The sequence below is a fragment of the Lissotriton helveticus genome, chromosome 9, assembly GCF_964261635.1.
Source record: "Lissotriton helveticus chromosome 9, aLisHel1.1, whole genome shotgun sequence".
Lineage (NCBI taxonomy): Eukaryota > Metazoa > Chordata > Amphibia > Caudata > Salamandridae > Lissotriton > Lissotriton helveticus.
The window spans coordinates 558,188,338-558,208,565 of NC_136070.1; the positions used below are offsets into that span (position 1 = coordinate 558,188,338).

At 42.6% G+C, this 20,228-nt stretch overlaps 1 protein-coding gene across 1 annotated transcript in view; it reads left to right on the forward strand.

The window, feature by feature from the left end:
- MUS81 (MUS81 structure-specific endonuclease subunit) overlaps nucleotides 1–20,228 on the forward strand; it is a 321,815-nt gene that overhangs the window by 107,558 nt on the left and 194,029 nt on the right. Inside the window, exon 5 of the mRNA XM_078660456.1 lies at nucleotides 105–203. Coding sequence (XP_078516582.1) covers nucleotides 105–203 — 99 coding nt within the window. The remainder of the gene's footprint in view (nucleotides 1–104; nucleotides 204–20,228) is intronic.

Genomic DNA, 20,228 nt, shown 5'->3' on the forward strand with positions numbered 1-20,228 from the left:
GCTTAACAGGTGTTTCAAATCCATACAAGTTAATTTTAAGGACCTGTATATCTAGGCTGACTCAAGCATTGTAGTGACCATTGTCTGCCTTTGCTTACTTTCAGAAAAAGAAAACCGGTACTTCAAAGAAGCCACGAGAGTATGTTCCTCAGAAACGCTCTGGGGGTTATGCAGTACTACTGTCTCTCCTCCAGGATTGCAAGGTAAACCTATATTCCCTATGTACTTCGGAGTGACACCTTTTTTTCCATTTGTCTGTCACCCGTTCTCATCCTATCTCTGATTCTGTGTACCATTCTCATCATCTCTTTTGCTCATTCTACATGAATGCAATCCTTTGCTTTTGAGTCATTTATTTTTATGCTTTATATAGAGCCCACACTCATTGGTATTTTACATTTGATTATTTATTATGTATTATTTGCCTACATATCTTGTATATCAAATGATCATAATTGTAATAAACCCCTCAGTAGGTAATATGCTATTTAGGGAACCCGTTAGATAGGCCCCAATCATTTCATCACACTTCCCTAACCCAGTAACGGCTACCGGTTATAAAATATTGTGGGGTATGACAGCACCAAATTCACCATAAATCCAGCACTTTTCCCTGGCATCCACAAGCAGGAAAGGAAGGACTTCCTTCCTGCTCAGTGGAATGTGATCCAACCAATCCTGGAGCTGCTCTCAGCGTGAGAGCATCTCCAGGATTAGTGGTAGTAGGCTAACCCAGTGCTCAGTTTGAGGCTTGGGGGCCTGTGCCAGCAATCCCTGGCTGTTTCACATCCTGACGACAGCTGGGTCTACATGGCGCATGTCGGGCTGGCCGAAGGTAGCTAGCCGGTCAACCCGACCGCTAACTGAAAAGGGCAACAGTAATCCTGCAATAGTAGGATTCAGCCCCGCCTCCTGCCTCATGCTCACGCTGTACACAGCACGAGCTGGTGGCAAAATAAAATGGCATTATTGTGCAATTCTATTTGTGTATGTTTGCCTGCTGCTCTCTCAGCAGGCGGGGCGAAGCTCCTCCTCTTGTGGAGGAGCTGCTGCTGCTCTAACCTGTTAGTTTTCTATAATGTGGTCAGCTATCAAGCTTAATATAGTGATATAAGTTTACTAAGTATTTATTACCTAAGCTATGTATAGGTTTTCCTCATACCTTATGCTGTCATTGGGTCAGGAGTCGAAATTCAGCACTTCAGCATCACCCCACAGCGCCCAGTCCATGTGTCTAACCATACCCTGCATCAGTAGCTCACGTATATTTATCACTACTGATGTCATAAGGAGTGAGGAGAGTCACTTGTGCGATGCTCCTTCTTTCTTACAAAAATGTGCTTACAACAATACCCCTTTGCAGAAGCTATAAACGTTATTGCTACTTTTTCTTCTTCCTCCCATGATGGATCTCTGCGAGGGCGCCTTTGCTCGCAGTTGTGATTACAACGCATGCATTAGAGAATTAAAATGTTTTCCTTTTATGTCTTCTTAGTTCATAAACTGAAAATATGGCGATCAAGCACACATTTGTGGGTATTGCAATTCTGATAGTGTGCTTTTCTAGATCCTATGGCCATCACACCAGGGGCCTCCAACCGTTTCTGTAATAAGAGCTACTTATGTTCAATGAAAATCATCCTGAGATTAATAACATTAGTGTTTTAATAGTGACCATATTAGACAAGATTATGTTAGTGGCCACCCCATGGAACTTTACCAACAGTGATCACCTCAAAGTATCCAATAAGGTTGCCAGCAGTAATGTAAAACGTTTTTTTTCAATTTCCAATGCCTCTTCTTAGGTTATGCACGACAGCCATAGCCACAGAGCCTCTGGCACCAACGAACTAATATTAGCAAATTTGCATGTTTTATCCGTCAAACATCAACTTTAAATATTTTAGAAATCCATTTTTCTCCAAACATCAGATTATGTGTTCTGAAAATGCAAAAATGTTTATCTCAAATACACACTGTACAATTGTGTGGTACATATATAATAACTCACCACGAACAATACTTTTAATATAATAGGCTGGGCTGCATATAGGAGACCTGCCTCCAGATCGCTGGAGACCTACCGTTAGCTCCAGAGCTACCATTTGGAAAAGCCTGTATTACACGCGTTCTCTAACATAAAAGACTGTCATGTTCACATGCAGTCAAGCTATGTATGCTCTCTTGTACATAACACACATTATTATCACACGAAAGCTTTGCCATACTCCACATTGGTGTGTGGCCTTATGAATCAGGCCCGCCAATCTTCAAATATATGGTGCTTGAATTGATGGGCCAGTGTAGTGAGATTAGCATCTGTGGAGCCATTCTTTTTACAAGGCTTATGTTGGGGCACTGTGTTCGCCTTGTTTGATCCAATTAGACAGGGAAGGAAAACATGACATGTGAAAGGAGATAAGATAAGTGGAAACAACCTAGGAAAAAGGAAGTAAGACTAGAACGATAGATTAATTGTACCAGATTGTAGGGGTAATACACAGTAGACAGTGAGATCCAGTAGACCAGTTGAAAAAGCCTGAGAAGTAAAATTACAGTGTAAAATTAGAAGTTTCAGAAGTCTGGAATCTGAGTAGTTAAATAATGACCATGACACATGCAAGAGACACCATCATATTCTGAGAAAAAGCTGATATAAAGAAGACATAGTAGTTCTGTTTATTTATTTAGTATTTGTAAATATCAGTGCTGGAGCCCACACAATACTAGTGCACTTTACAAGTAGCCAGACAAGATAAAAAGCAAAAATATAGAGAGCAAAATAGACAAAGGTCGGCCACTTTATTGTAAGATGAAATTGTCCAGGCAGGATTCTAAATTGTCACAGAAGCTAATGATTTTCATCACTTCAGAAATGGGTGGAAAGAATGAGTGGTTGAGTCTAGACAGAAACTGAAAGGAGTTTCAGCAGGTACTTAAAGCACTTAAGAAATACTGATTCATGTGCTTGTGATGTTTTGAATCTTGGTGTTTCCAGCAAGGTTAATCTTTTCTCTTCTGAGACCCACCCATGCCTCCTGAATCGTTGAGCAGTTATGCTATGTTTTGGTTTTCTGCCATAAATTGTTGCAGATTCGAAGAGAAAACTTTGAATTTGATTCAGGTTTCAAATTAAGTTCTTTCAAACTTGATGAGATGGGCCGAAATGTTCTTGTGGAATACAATGAGTCTTGCTGCCAATTATAAGATGACTTTAAGAGAGGCAAGTGCATTTAACAGCGTACCCTCCTGTGAGCCATTGCCAAAGTCCACGAAATGAGCAAAAAGCCAAAGCTTGACTCACTGTTCTTTGGGTGGTCTGTGGAAAGGCGTTTTGTTTCATGTGGGAAATGGTTGGCCATATGTTTGATATGTAACCATAAGGTTGCTATGTGGAGTGAGTGAGAGTGGAATCCAGTAGTAAGTCTATTGCTTTGAGAAAGGGGGAGGGAAGCCGTCCACATTGAGTTCAATACTCTGGGTCAGGTCAAGTCTCATTTTATGTTTGAGGATGGTGAATATCCTTTTTTCTGGATCGAGGATCAAGAAATTCCCTGACATCCAGGACTTTAATGTATAGAAGTTTGTGCCAAGGACTTGTTTTGGTTGAGGTGTGCATCTTCTAGTGGTGAATGGCACCTCCTGTCACTGAACTGCTCCTGTGGAACAGCACAATACTACAATTACTGAACTCAGCGACAGCAAGAAAACAAAACGAACCCTCCTTATCTTCAGCACAATTCTGTAAGTTCACAATTCTACCCCTGTAGAATGCTTCACTTTTATGTTATCACATTATTGCACGTATCTATGGTTGCACATCTACAACTTGACAGACAACACTACAGCTGTGCATCTACAACTCTACTACTGTTTATTTACAATTCTGCTAGTGCACAAATCTACAACTGCACAATTCTGCATCTGCATAACTCTGCAACTGCACCAACACAGTAACACTGCACTCTACATGTTTACATTTACAAGAACACAACTGTACAAATTCACCTCAGAAATTACACAGTTACATAGCTTCAAATGCTCAGGTGACCGCTACAGCAGCATCATCTACAACGTTTTTCCATCTGTATAGCTCTACACTTCTGTGATGAAACTGCCTCAACCAAATTACCGCAACTTCTCTATGACATTACTACTACCCAACAAGTATAACTGCAATACTATGAAAGAACAGAATTGATTAACTTTAACACTACCATGCTGCAAGTTTCACCACAAATCTTAACATAAGTACAGCTATTGTACTTCAACACTAGATGTACAGCACTACACCTGCAACTACAATAATACAACACTATAATTATACCTGTGAATGCCTGGGATTCTGTTGAATGAGTTACAAAATTACTTTTTGTAATAGGTTGATGACACAGAATAGAGGATACATAGATGTATGCATAACTTAAGTGAGCAAAATACATCTATTGAGTCAAAGGCAGGAGAACGTTTATCATGTATGCTGTACATACTCCCAAGTAGACCATCTACAAGAGGTCTTCGCGCACATGTGCAAGCTCCTCCAATCTACTGTCCTCAAGTGTGAAGACCTTGAAAACAGGTCTCTGAGTGAGAACATCAGTATTCGAGACTTGGAAATAGGGGCAGATGGCACTTACTTGAAGCATGTGTGACAGGCCTTTTCTCGACAATCCTGAGGGAAAGCCACACAGACGTTCAAATAAACTGAGCACACAGAGTGGGCCCCCAATGTACTGCTAAGGCCTGACAGTCTAGGGGTATTCTGGTGAAGCTCCTTAGTTTCAGAATTAAAGAGGCTATCCTGTGCAGCACTGAAAATGGACCAGATCTCCTTCCTATATCAGGATATTGCACTTGCCACCATATTTCGGAGACAGCAATTTAAACCTTTCACTGAAAGAACTAAGAAATGATCATATCCAATACCAATGGGGACCAACCCATTCAGGCTGGCTTTTGATTAGAAACTAAACCTCACCATTTCACAGAAATTTCAAAAGTAGCTTGACTATTGGGCTTCCAGCTATCCACAACTGAGCAAGAAGATAGTCGCAGCGACATTCATGTATCCCTCCAGTGGACTATCGGAGGACTGTAGGCAGTGGAGATCTCAACGCATACCGACCCTCTGAGACAACACGAATCCCCAACTAAATGTTAAAAGAGAAGCATTGAGCACCTCAGCCCTCACTTTATTATGGCTGCGTTGAAATGTAATTGTGCTACATAATGATGTGAAACATGAACAGGCTTGTGCTCCTTAAGCCGCAGCCTCTGAAACAGCCCCTGAAGGATAGAAACACAGTATGAAACATGTAACTATTTTGTTATTATCTCCATTATACTTGCTAATATGCTTTAGCTTACTATATGCTACATGCTTGCTCGTGGACATGAATAATGCTTTTCATGCCATGGGAGTACATCTTGGGCAGGTCAGACATCTACCTTCCAGAGCGTGTATGTGTAGTTTTCTTTGGCTTAAATGTTTGGTTTGCAGTCTATACATTTTTCATTTAATTTTACTGGAGAACAGATGTAATTTAATGAAGGTGTGTGCTGTACAAGCCTCCTTCTATTGGTATCCCAAGGGAGTGACATATGCTATGGTTGCTCTTTATAGTAAACATTCATTCCCCATCGGTGATCATGATTTTCTGACATCATGGATAACGGATCCACCTATATAATTCAGTATGGTAATCAAAATGATAACAATAAAACACTAAAGGGTAAATGATTAAGGTGATGTATCAAGCAAGCCGGGCCGAAGACGGCTGTAATGCCAGAAACCGGTCCCCGGAAGCTTGTTTCCTTCCCAGTGTAAGAATTGGCTTTTGTAGTCTGGTCTGCCCTGTTCCCATGATGCACTGGGCCAGGGACAGACTAATTTGCATACAGCCAGGTTCTGAAACTGGGATGGTGCAATGAGCTAAAAAACGGTGTTGGATCTAGCCCTGATCTCTTGACTGGGTGAGAGTACTCTGCTTAATTCAGAGACTCTGTCCATCACCACCCCTTGTTGTAAATAATTTTGTCCACCCTAAGCGTGGAAGGGTATACTCAGATGTGAGTCCCTTGCTCATTGCACCATCAGGATTCAAGCAAGCCGGGCCGAAGACGGCTGTAATGCCAGAAACCGGTCCCCGGAAGCTTGTTTCCTTCCCAGTGTAAGAATTGGCTTTTGTAGTCTGGTCTGCCCTGTTCCCATGATGCACTGGGCCAGGGACAGACTAATTTGCATACAGCCAGGTTCTGAAACTGGGATGGTGCAATGAGCTAAAAAACGATGTTGGATCTAGCCCTGATCTCTTGACTGGGTGAGAGTACTCTGCTTAATTCAGAGACTCTGTCCATCACCACCCCTTGTTGTAAATAATTTTGTCCACCCTAAGCGTGGAAGGGTATACTCAGATGTGAGTCCCTTGCTCATTGCACCATCAGGATTCAAGCAAGCCGGGCCGAAGACGGCTGTAATGCCAGAAACCGGTCCCCGGAAGCTTGTTTCCTTCCCAGTGTAAGAATTGGCTTTTGTAGTCTGGTCTGCCCTGTTCCCATGATGCACTGGGCCAGGGACAGACTAATTTGCATACAGCCAGGTTCTGAAACTGGGATGGTGCAATGAGCTAAAAAACGGTGTCGGATCTAGCCCTGATCTCTTGACTGGGTGAGAGTACTCTGCTTAATTCAGAGACTCTGTCCATCACCACCCCTTGTTGTAAATAATTTTGTCCACCCTAAGCGTGGAAGGGTATACTCAGATGTGAGTCCCTTGCTCATTGCACCATCAGGATTCAAGCAAGCCGGGCCGAAGACGGCTGTAATGCCAGAAACCGGTCCCCGGAAGCTTGTTTCCTTCCCAGTGTAAGAATTGGCTTTTGTAGTCTGGTCTGCCCTGTTCCCATGATGCACTGGGCCAGGGACAGACTAATTTGCATACAGCCAGGTTCTGAAACTGGAATGGTGCAATGAGCTAAAAAACGGTGTTGGATCTAGCCCTGATCTCTTGACTGGGTGAGAGTACTCTGCTTAATTCAGAGACTCTGTCCATCACCACCCCTTGTTGTAAATAATTTTGTCCACCCTAAGCGTGGAAGGGTATACTCAGATGTGAGTCCCTTGCTCATTGCACCATCAGGATTCAAGCAAGCCGGGCCGAAGACGGCTGTAATGCCAGAAACCGGTCCCCGGAAGCTTGTTTCCTTCCCAGTGTAAGAATTGGCTTTTGTAGTCTGGTCTGCCCTGTTCCCATGATGCACTGGGCCAGGGACAGACTAATTTGCATACAGCCAGGTTCTGAAACTGGGATGGTGCAGTGAGCTAAAAAAACGGTGTTGGATCTAGCCCTGATCTCTTGACTGGGTGAGAGTACTCTGCTTAATTCAGAGACTCTGTCCATCACCACCCCTTGTTGTAAATAATGTGTAGTTTTCTTTGGCTTAAATGTTTGGTTTGCAGTCTATACATTTTTCATTTAATTTTACTGGAGAACAGATGTAATTTAATGAAGGTGTGTGCTGTACAAGCCTCCTTCTATTGGTATCCCAAGGGAGTGACATATGCTATGGTTGCTCTTTATAGTAAACATTCATTCCCCATCGGTGATCATGATTTTCTGACATCATGGATAACGGATCCACCTATATAATTCAGTATGGTAATCAAAATGATAACAATAAAACACTAAAGGGTAAATGATTAAGGTGATGTATATGGGATGGCAGATTTGATAATATTGTGCTCCAAGAAACCCACTTGCAGAGATAGGATAAACACCGTCTTAGACACTACACCTACCACATAATGTACACATTTTCAGCTAAAATGTAGCATAATGGAGTAGCACTATTAACAAATTGCTAGGCTTCCAACCATTGGGACACATATCATATAAAGATGGTAGCTTTGTTTTGGGCTCTGAGCAGCATCTTCATTGTATACTTTGCATGATCGCTACAATGTATGCCCCACCACAGGGCAAGAACAGTTTCTCAATGCTTTTATCCAAACCCTGGGTACAATTATTCAGGGGAGATCATTCTGGTTGATGACTTCAATGTAGTATTGATTCAAAGGTTGATAGGTCCCATCAGGCCCAAACCTCGACTGACCTCTTCCCCACATCCACTAAAAAAGCACTATGCGGCATAAGTCTCCATGATGTCTGGTGGATTAAACACCTATCCAGGTGAGCACTTCCCTTCTTCCACTAATGACTGAGGATAAGATACATAATATAATCATCTCAAATCACGCCCCAGTTGAGGCTATTTTTTCTTGGGGCTATACTAAACAATGCGTCTCACACATTATAGCATTCTTTGAGCTGAACAACCCAGATGATGTAAAACACCTCATCAGTTGGGATGTTTTAAAAGTAGTAATAAGGGGCCCATGCATGGGGGTGATATCCTCTTTGATGAAACATAAAAATAATGGAATAACACTCCTTGAGTCTGAATTGAAGGAAGCGGAGGTAGCACGTAAGGAAGACCTCACCAGAAAAGTTGTTGATCAGTAGCAAATTAAAAGCAATTATAACTAATGAAGCAGAGCTTTCGCTTTTACCCCTCAAAAGCACCGCCTATGATCAGGATAATAGGGTTGGGTCACATTTGGCTAGACAGCTCCGTCAGAAGAGGGAACATGAATGTATAGACAGCATAACGTTTGACTGTAATCGAACAGTAACCTCCGCGGAAGAGAAAGTGGAAGCCTTCTGACCCTTCCATGATGACCTCTATGCTAAAGACAACCTCACCCCAGGATGACCTAACTCAATATCTCAATAGGGTAGAGCTTCTTTGATTATTGTTGCACCAACATGACATACTCAAATCCCTCTTTACAGAACAGGGAGGTAGGACTGCTGTCAATGGGCTTAAACTCCACAAAGCCCCAGAACTGGACATTTTATTTACAAGCAACCTCTAGAAGAGTTTCATAGCAGAGCTGGTCCCTCATCCCTCAGCATTTTTTATTAAGGTAGCTACTGACAGTAGAGTATCCTGGACAAGGTGTGAGGCGTTATTCACAAACTGGGGAAAGAGCTGAAGCTGTGTGCCTCATATCACCCAATTGCTCTCCTAAATACAGAATTACTCTTGGCAAGCATGCTGGAAGATTTAATGCTGGTTCATATTCACATAGATCAGTCTGGGTGTATTAAGGGAGACAGATACACGACAATCTCTGTAGAACAACCCTCTTGGATGAAAAATCCAAAAAGGAAATGATCCTAGCATTTTTAATGGCATTAGATGCCGAAAAAGCTTTCAACCAAGTGGACTGGGCTTTCATTACTAATATCATCCATATGTTTGGTTTCATCTCCAAATTCATTGCCATGGTTCTCGCTAACTACCAGAGCCATGTTTCATATATTTTGGTTTATGGCTTGTGCTTCAGTGAGTCCTATTGAGAAGGAGCACAAGGCAGGGGTACCCCCACCTCTTTTCCCTTAAGCTAGAACCTTTTGCAGCAATGATTAGGGTGGTTGAGGAAGTAAAGGGTCATTTTTAGGACAGGTGGAACATAAAGTATCAATATTTGTGGATGATATGCTCCTGTTTCCTTTCAAATCCCTTCACATCCATCCAGAAGATACAAATGATGCTGGCAGACTTTGGAAAGGTGGCAACATTTAATGTTAACTTGTCCAGGTCCTGCATCCTCAACCTCCCCTTTCATCAGGTAGAGGCCAACGAGATAGCACTGTATGCCCCCTTCCAGTGGACTAAGATGGCAACACATACCTGAGTGTCAAGTTCGTATCCAGTGTTAAGGACGCGTATAAAGCCATCTTCCAGACCTTATTATAAATGTTAAAGGGGGACTGCTGCAGATGGTTCTCCTTGTAATTATCCTGGCTGGGAAAAATGAACTCTGTTAAAATTAGCCTCCTGCCAAGAGTGTTATACCTATTCCAGATGCTTCCAGTTTTAGTTTGGAGGTAAAGCTGTGTTTCTCTTAAAAAACGAAAACTCCAATTTATTTGGGAAGGACAATGGGCCAGACTTGCATACAAACACTTATGATTATCCTAAAATATGGGTATGTAGGCATTACCAGATCTTGTCACTTCAATAATCTTTATTTGATCATTGAAAAGCAGATCATGAAAGATACAATACATTCATATAGATACACCATAAATACAATAAAAAAATAAAAAATCAAACCATCAGCCAAATAAATATACATTATCAGTCATAAAATCAGAAGTCTTTAAAAAAAAAAATCAAACTACGCAATTGTATTGCACATTTTAAAAAGGAGTCCACAGTTAAACATACTTGAAGGCAATCTATCTTTTCAACTAAAGCTATGATACTCTGCCCCTATGAAATTTGTACTTACCTAAAAGCGGCAATAAAAAACGCTGTGCAAAGGGAAGATAACATTTACAAAAGAAAACAAATTGCAACAAATTCTGGGTAGACACTGCATCACATGGGCCAATACATAGTCACCAGCCACGAAGGTGATTAAATGGTTAACAAAATCATATGTTCTTTTTGACCACTTTGTTCTATAAAATCAAATAAGCAATAAAAATGTTGATGATTGATGGCAACATCACTCTTATAAAAGCTAATTAAGACCAAACCAAATTTGGATCCCCACCTTAAATCCAAGACCTTCATGTTACCCCTGTCAACTGGAAACATCTCTGTAGTTTGTCGCAGACTGGTCCCTTCAAGAGGGTAAACAGCCATTACAACGCGGCTTTTACACCGCATACCATTACATCGCAAGCGTTACAACGCATTCGATGAAACAACGCGTAGCCAAAACTACGCATGTTAATACATCGCATGCGATGTAATGGCGATCCACCTCCTTGTGAGGAAACTGAGGCTCTTCTGTTACCTCACAACGACGTGCATTATGCACCGCCCTTCAGCCGACGTGAAGCGAAGCAGGAACCAGGGAGAGGAACCATGAGAAGAGCGAGGTAAGGGGGATTGGACCTGGGGTGGTGTTAGTGTATTAGGGTTTAGGGTAGTGCTGTGGTGTGTGTAGTGCAGGGTAGTGTTTTAAGGTTTAGGGTAGAGTCAGGGATTATGCAGGGTAGTGTTTAAGTGTAGGGAGCGGACTGGGACCGGGGGGGGGTCGTGCTGGAGGTAGTGATTTAGGGTTAAGGGTAGTGCTTTGATGTGTGTGTAGTGCAGGGTAGTGTTTTAGCGTTTAGGGTAGTGTTGGGGGGTGGTGCAGGGTAGTCCTAATGTAAGGAGTGCTGGGGGTCAGCGAGGGTCGTGCAGGGGTACTAAAGTAGGGTTTAGGGCAGGCAGGGTAGTGTCACTTACATTGCATACTTTTAGCATGAGTATAGCTTTACCACGTATGCCTTTGCGTTGTAATGGTATGCGTGGTAAAAGCATATGCGTGGTAAAAGTATGCGATGTAATGGCATGTTGCTGTAATTGTAAAGCGTAGTAATACCCGCATTGTAATGGCATGCGTGATATTAGTACGCGTTGTAATGAGTCCTATTCCTACAAGAGACAGAGAAACACTGGCCATATATGGACAGGGCAGTCATGGGGCAATGTATCTGGGATCTAATCTGAAAGCCAAAATCTGACTAGTCACGACACACTTATTTAAAGATACCCACAAAAATTACTTTTACATTGTAGTATTCCATGATAGGCTAACCTGCCTGACTGACATTCCCTTCCCCTTACATATCTGTCTATAACCCAGCCTTTACGCCTGCTCACACACCAGGCGCCTTTCACAATTGGCAAAGGGGAGACTGTCTGACCATCTCAGACCTGTTCCATATCACAGATATCTTGACCCTTGATGTATGAGAGAAAACATTTCCTGTAGACTAGCTAAAACACTGTGGCACAGGAGATCTCCCCCAGTTAAAAAAATTATGCAGAGCTGGAGGTTCCATGCGGCAGATTGCACATCTCTATAACCGTTTGATGACTTCAGTTGCAGCCCCCGTCCTTTCCTTAGAATCATTTTGTGACACAAATATATGAATTAATGTACCAGAAGGCCCGTGGTTCCCTCCTTGGCTGAATATCCAAAATCATCGCATTCCCTCGGAGGTAGAGAGTTCCACTGTAAGGTTATATTTGTTTGTTATTTATATCCCACCAAATTAGGCAAATTCTATTCCACAGCAGATAAACTCTGTTGGAGGAGGTGTGGCCTATTGGAGATTTTAAGTAAATCTGTTGTGATTGTCAATCCATCTGCTTATTTTGGAACGAATTCCTAGCTCAGATTAAATAGATTTTGGATTACCCTATTCTAGCCACACCAGGATTCATCCTTCTGGGTTGCGCTCCAACTCCCTCAAATACTAAACGCTTGCACTGTCATGTGGAACTGTTTGGGGGAAGCTGGAAGCATCGCCTTTGGCTATATGGCATCTCAGACTTTGGAGCATATTAACGGTGGAAAGATAGCAAATGTTATGTCCAACGTCTACAAAAGCTTTGAAACCATCTGGGGCTCATTGAGCGAATATCTCTCAGTGGGTCTTCCATTATTTTCATGTCCTACTTGTCTAAAAGCCCTGAACCTGTTTAACTATTGATGTATCGGCTATCTGGTTATTTGGAGCTTAATGTGATATCAAGCAAATAACAATGTACTAATCTATACTGAAATCTTGTGTCTGACTCTAAATTATTCTCCAGTGGTTGTTTATTTCGCGGAATGAGGTGGAGTTGATGTTTTTTAGGTCGAGCCTAGTATGCGCTGCTCTAGGAGATGACCTCTTGGAATCACTCTGGACTTCGAGCAAGCTTGTGCGTATTGTAGTGATATTTCATTGGCCTTTGCGTGTGGCTTTCAAAAATGAAAGCACGCAATTGGCCAAAGGCGGCTTTTAGTCCCATCTTTTTCTAAAATGTTGATGCCAACAGCATCCACCTTGCGGTTACGAGCAGTGGCGCGCAGTGTGCCATCTGTTGAGTGTTATATTTCAAAGGTTGTTTTCGGTCTGCTTTGAGCGGCCGCTCTTGCGAAAGCCTCCTCCCCTACCCCTTCCTTCCCTCCCCCGGCTCCTTTGTGCCTCTTCCAGGAGTTGGCTGAGACGGGAGGAGACGCGATTTTTTTCGTGTTGCAGGCTCTCCACACTTTCACTCGCTCTCCCTGCATGAGTTTGATACAGGTTCTTACTATTGTGAGATGTTTACTTTTGAAACCTCAGGACACATTTCTGCAAGTGTGTTACTCCTTTCTAACAAACATTGTTATATTGTGCAAACTGCTTTTCCCTGTTACAGCTTCCCTTACAACGCCTTCTCCTCTCGGTACCGCTCCTTTTCTCGGCCCCATGCCCCCTTGCTATATGCATTTCTATGTGCATTCGTGGATCTGTGTGTGTGTGCTTCTACCTGCTTATATATGTGTGCATGAGTGTGTATATGTAGGCTTGTGTAGTTGCAGCTCCCAGTGTATGCAGGTGGATGTGTTTCCAAATGTGTGCATGTCTGTCTATGCATGCATCCGGCTGTAATGCCAGAAACCGGTCCCCGGAAGCTTGTTTCCTTCCCAGTGTAAGAATTGGCTTTTGTAGTCTGGTCTGCCCTGTTCCCATGATGCACTGGGCCAGGGACAGACTAATTTGCATACAGCCAGGTTCTGAAACTGGGATGGTGCAATGAGCTAAAAAACGGTGTCGGATCTAGCCCTGATCTCTTGACTGGGTGAGAGTACTCTGCTTAATTCAGAGACTCTGTCCATCACCACCCCTTGTTGTAAATAATTTTGTCCACCCTAAGCGTGGAAGGGTATACTCAGATGTGAGTCCCTTGCTCATTGCACCATCAGGATTCAAGCAAGCCGGGCCGAAGACGGCTGTAATGCCAGAAACCGGTCCCCGGAAGCTTGTTTCCTTCCCAGTGTAAGAATTGGCTTTTGTAGTCTGGTCTGCCCTGTTCCCATGATGCACTGGGCCAGGGACAGACTAATTTGCATACAGCCAGGTTCTGAAACTGGAATGGTGCAATGAGCTAAAAAACGGTGTTGGATCTAGCCCTGATCTCTTGACTGGGTGAGAGTACTCTGCTTAATTCAGAGACTCTGTCCATCACCACCCCTTGTTGTAAATAATTTTGTCCACCCTAAGCGTGGAAGGGTATACTCAGATGTGAGTCCCTTGCTCATTGCACCATCAGGATTCAAGCAAGCCGGGCCGAAGACGGCTGTAATGCCAGAAACCGGTCCCCGGAAGCTTGTTTCCTTCCCAGTGTAAGAATTGGCTTTTGTAGTCTGGTCTGCCCTGTTCCCATGATGCACTGGGCCAGGGACAGACTAATTTGCATACAGCCAGGTTCTGAAACTGGGATGGTGCAGTGAGCTAAAAAAACGGTGTTGGATCTAGCCCTGATCTCTTGACTGGGTGAGAGTACTCTGCTTAATTCAGAGACTCTGTCCATCACCACCCCTTGTTGTAAATAATGTGTAGTTTTCTTTGGCTTAAATGTTTGGTTTGCAGTCTATACATTTTTCATTTAATTTTACTGGAGAACAGATGTAATTTAATGAAGGTGTGTGCTGTACAAGCCTCCTTCTATTGGTATCCCAAGGGAGTGACATATGCTATGGTTGCTCTTTATAGTAAACATTCATTCCCCATCGGTGATCATGATTTTCTGACATCATGGATAACGGATCCACCTATATAATTCAGTATGGTAATCAAAATGATAACAATAAAACACTAAAGGGTAAATGATTAAGGTGATGTATATGGGATGGCAGATTTGATAATATTGTGCTCCAAGAAACCCACTTGCAGAGATAGGATAAACACCGTCTTAGACACTACACCTACCACATAATGTACACATTTTCAGCTAAAATGTAGCATAATGGAGTAGCACTATTAACAAATTGCTAGGCTTCCAACCATTGGGACACATATCATATAAAGATGGTAGCTTTGTTTTGGGCTCTGAGCAGCATCTTCATTGTATACTTTGCATGATCGCTACAATGTATGCCCCACCACAGGGCAAGAACAGTTTCTCAATGCTTTTATCCAAACCCTGGGTACAATTATTCAGGGGAGATCATTCTGGTTGATGACTTCAATGTAGTATTGATTCAAAGGTTGATAGGTCCCATCAGGCCCAAACCTCGACTGACCTCTTCCCCACATCCACTAAAAAAGCACTATGCGGCATAAGTCTCCATGATGTCTGGTGGATTAAACACCTATCCAGGTGAGCACTTCCCTTCTTCCACTAATGACTGAGGATAAGATACATAATATAATCATCTCAAATCACGCCCCAGTTGAGGCTATTTTTTCTTGGGGCTATACTAAACAATGCGTCTCACACATTATAGCATTCTTTGAGCTGAACAACCCAGATGATGTAAAACACCTCATCAGTTGGGATGTTTTAAAAGTAGTAATAAGGGGCCCATGCATGGGGGTGATATCCTCTTTGATGAAACATAAAAATAATGGAATAACACTCCTTGAGTCTGAATTGAAGGAAGCGGAGGTAGCACATAAGGAAGACCTCACCAGAAAAGTTGTTGATCAGTAGCAAATTAAAAGCAATTATAACTAATGAAGCAGAGCTTTCGCTTTTACCCCTCAAAAGCACCACCTATGATCAGGATAATAGGGTTGGGTCACATTTGGCTAGACAGCTCCGTCAGAAGAGGGAACATGAATGTATAGACAGCATAACGTTTGACTGTAATCGAACAGTAACCTCCGCGGAAGAGAAAGTGGAAGCCTTCTGACCCTTCCATGATGACCTCTATGCTAAAGACAACCTCACCCCAGGATGACCTAACTCAATATCTCAATAGGGTAGAGCTTCTTTGATTATTGTTGCACCAACATGACATACTCAAATCCCTCTTTACAGAACAGGGAGGTAGGACTGCTGTCAATGGGCTTAAACTCCACAAAGCCCCAGAACTGGACATTTTATTTACAAGCAACCTCTAGAAGAGTTTCATAGCAGAGCTGGTCCCTCATCCCTCAGCATTTTTTATTAAGGTAGCTACTGACAGTAGAGTATCCTGGACAAGGTGTGAGGCGTTATTCACAAACTGGGGAAAGAGCTGAAGCTGTGTGCCTCATATCACCCAATTGCTCTCCTAAATACAGAATTACTCTTGGCAAGCATGCTGGAAGATTTAATGCTGGTTCATATTCACATAGATCAGTCTGGGTGTATTAAGGGAGACAGATACACGACAATCTCTGTAGAACAACCCTCTTGGATGAAAAATCCAAAAAGGAAATGATCCTAGCATTTTTAATGGCATTAGATGCCGAAAAAGCTTTCAACCAAGTGGACTGGGCTTTCATTACTAATATCATCCATATGTTTGGTTTCATCTCCAAATTCATTGCCATGGTTCTCGCTAACTACCAGAGCCATGTTTCATATATTTTGGTTTATGGCTTGTGCTTCAGTGAGTCCTATTGAGAAGGAGCACAAGGCAGGGGTACCCCCACCTCTTTTCCCTTAAGCTAGAACCTTTTGCAGCAATGATTAGGGTGGTTGAGGAAGTAAAGGGTCATTTTTAGGACAGGTGGAACATAAAGTATCAATATTTGTGGATGATATGCTCCTGTTTCCTTTCAAATCCCTTCACATCCATCCAGAAGATACAAATGATGCTGGCAGACTTTGGAAAGGTGGCAACATTTAATGTTAACTTGTCCAGGTCCTGCATCCTCAACCTCCCCTTTCATCAGGTAGAGGCCAACGAGATAGCACTGTATGCCCCCTTCCAGTGGACTAAGATGGCAACACATACCTGAGTGTCAAGTTCGTATCCAGTGTTAAGGACGCGTATAAAGCCATCTTCCAGACCTTATTATAAATGTTAAAGGGGGACTGCTGCAGATGGTTCTCCTTGTAATTATCCTGGCTGGGAAAAATGAACTCTGTTAAAATTAGCCTCCTGCCAAGAGTGTTATACCTATTCCAGATGCTTCCAGTTTTAGTTTGGAGGTAAAGCTGTGTTTCTCTTAAAAAACGAAAACTCCAATTTATTTGGGAAGGACAATGGGCCAGACTTGCATACAAACACTTATGATTATCCTAAAATATGGGTATGTAGGCATTACCAGATCTTGTCACTTCAATAATCTTTATTTGATCATTGAAAAGCAGATCATGAAAGATACAATACATTCATATAGATACACCATAAATACAATAAAAAAATAAAAAATCAAACCATCAGCCAAATAAATATACATTATCAGTCATAAAATCAGAAGTCTTTTAAAAAAAAAATCAAACTACGCAATTGTATTGCACATTTTAAAAAGGAGTCCACAGTTAAACATACTTGAAGGCAATCTATCTTTTCAACTAAAGCTATGATACTCTGCCCCTATGAAATTTGTACTTACCTAAAAGCGGCAATAAAAAACGCTGTGCAAAGGGAAGATAACATTTACAAAAGAAAACAAATTGCAACAAATTCTGGGTAGACACTGCATCACATGGGCCAATACATAGTCACCAGCCACGAAGGTGATTAAATGGTTAACAAAATCATATGTTCTTTTTGACCACTTTGTTCTATAAAATCAAATAAGCAATAAAAATGTTGATGATTGATGGCAACATCACTCTTATAAAAGCTAATTAAGACCAAACCAAATTTGGATCCCCACCTTAAATCCAAGACCTTCATGTTACCCCTGTCAACTGGAAACATCTCTGTAGTTTGTCGCAGACTGGTCCCTTCAAGAGGGTAAACAGCCATTACAACGCGGCTTTTACACCGCATACCATTACATCGCAAGCGTTACAACGCATTCGATGAAACAACGCGTAGCCAAAACTACGCATGTTAATACATCGCATGCGATGTAATGGCGATCCACCTCCTTGTGAGGAAACTGAGGCTCTTCTGTTACCTCACAACGACGTGCATTATGCACCGCCCTTCAGCCGACGTGAAGCGAAGCAGGAACCAGGGAGAGGAACCATGAGAAGAGCGAGGTAAGGGGGATTGGACCTGGGGTGGTGTTAGTGTATTAGGGTTTAGGGTAGTGCTGTGGTGTGTGTAGTGCAGGGTAGTGTTTTAAGGTTTAGGGTAGAGTCAGGGATTATGCAGGGTAGTGTTTAAGTGTAGGGAGCGGACTGGGACCGGGGGGGGGTCGTGCTGGAGGTAGTGATTTAGGGTTAAGGGTAGTGCTTTGATGTGTGTGTAGTGCAGGGTAGTGTTTTAGCGTTTAGGGTAGTGTTGGGGGGTGGTGCAGGGTAGTCCTAATGTAAGGAGTGCTGGGGGTCAGCGAGGGTCGTGCAGGGGTACTAAAGTAGGGTTTAGGGCAGGCAGGGTAGTGTCACTTACATTGCATACTTTTAGCATGAGTATAGCTTTACCACGTATGCCTTTGCGTTGTAATGGTATGCGTGGTAAAAGCATATGCGTGGTAAAAGTATGCGATGTAATGGCATGTTGCTGTAATTGTAAAGCGTAGTAATACCCGCATTGTAATGGCATGCGTGATATTAGTACGCGTTGTAATGAGTCCTATTCCTACAAGAGACAGAGAAACACTGGCCATATATGGACAGGGCAGTCATGGGGCAATGTATCTGGGATCTAATCTGAAAGCCAAAATCTGACTAGTCACGACACACTTATTTAAAGATACCCACAAAAATTACTTTTACATTGTAGTATTCCATGATAGGCTAACCTGCCTGACTGACATTCCCTTCCCCTTACATATCTGTCTATAACCCAGCCTTTACGCCTGCTCACACACCAGGCGCCTTTCACAATTGGCAAAGGGGAGACTGTCTGACCATCTCAGACCTGTTCCATATCACAGATATCTTGACCCTTGATGTATGAGAGAAAACATTTCCTGTAGACTAGCTAAAACACTGTGGCACAGGAGATCTCCCCCAGTTAAAAAAATTATGCAGAGCTGGAGGTTCCATGCGGCAGATTGCACATCTCTATAACCGTTTGATGACTTCAGTTGCAGCCCCCGTCCTTTCCTTAGAATCATTTTGTGACACAAATATATGAATTAATGTACCAGAAGGCCCGTGGTTCCCTCCTTGGCTGAATATCCAAAATCATCGCATTCCCTCGGAGGTAGAGAGTTCCACTGTAAGGTTATATTTGTTTGTTATTTATATCCCACCAAATTAGGCAAATTCTATTCCACAGCAGATAAACTCTGTTGGAGGAGGTGTGGCCTATTGGAGATTTTAAGTAAATCTGTTGTGATTGTCAATCCATCTGCTTATTTTGGAACGAATTCCTAGCTCAGATTAAATAGATTTTGGATTACCCTATTCTAGCCACACCAGGATTCATCCTTCTGGGTTGCGCTCCAACTCCCTCAAATACTAAACGCTTGCACTGTCATGTGGAACTGTTTGGGGGAAGCTGGAAGCATCGCCTTTGGCTATATGGCATCTCAGACTTTGGAGCATATTAACGGTGGAAAGATAGCAAATGTTATGTCCAACGTCTACAAAAGCTTTGAAACCATCTGGGGCTCATTGAGCGAATATCTCTCAGTGGGTCTTCCATTATTTTCATGTCCTACTTGTCTAAAAGCCCTGAACCTGTTTAACTATTGATGTATCGGCTATCTGGTTATTTGGAGCTTAATGTGATATCAAGCAAATAACAATGTACTAATCTATACTGAAATCTTGTGTCTGACTCTAAATTATTCTCCAGTGGTTGTTTATTTCGCGGAATGAGGTGGAGTTGATGTTTTTTAGGTCGAGCCTAGTATGCGCTGCTCTAGGAGATGACCTCTTGGAATCACTCTGGACTTCGAGCAAGCTTGTGCGTATTGTAGTGATATTTCATTGGCCTTTGCGTGTGGCTTTCAAAAATGAAAGCACGCAATTGGCCAAAGGCGGCTTTTAGTCCCATCTTTTTCTAAAATGTTGATGCCAACAGCATCCACCTTGCGGTTACGAGCAGTGGCGCGCAGTGTGCCATCTGTTGAGTGTTATATTTCAAAGGTTGTTTTCGGTCTGCTCTGAGCGGCCGCTCTTGCGAAAGCCTCCTCCCCTACCCCTTCCTTCCCTCCCCCGGCTCCTTTGTGCCTCTTCCAGGAGTTGGCTGAGACGGGAGGAGACGCGATTTTTTTCGTGTTGCAGGCTCTCCACACTTTCACTCGCTCTCCCTGCATGAGTTTGATACAGGTTCTTACTATTGTGAGATGTTTACTTTTGAAACCTCAGGACACATTTCTGCAAGTGTGTTACTCCTTTCTAACA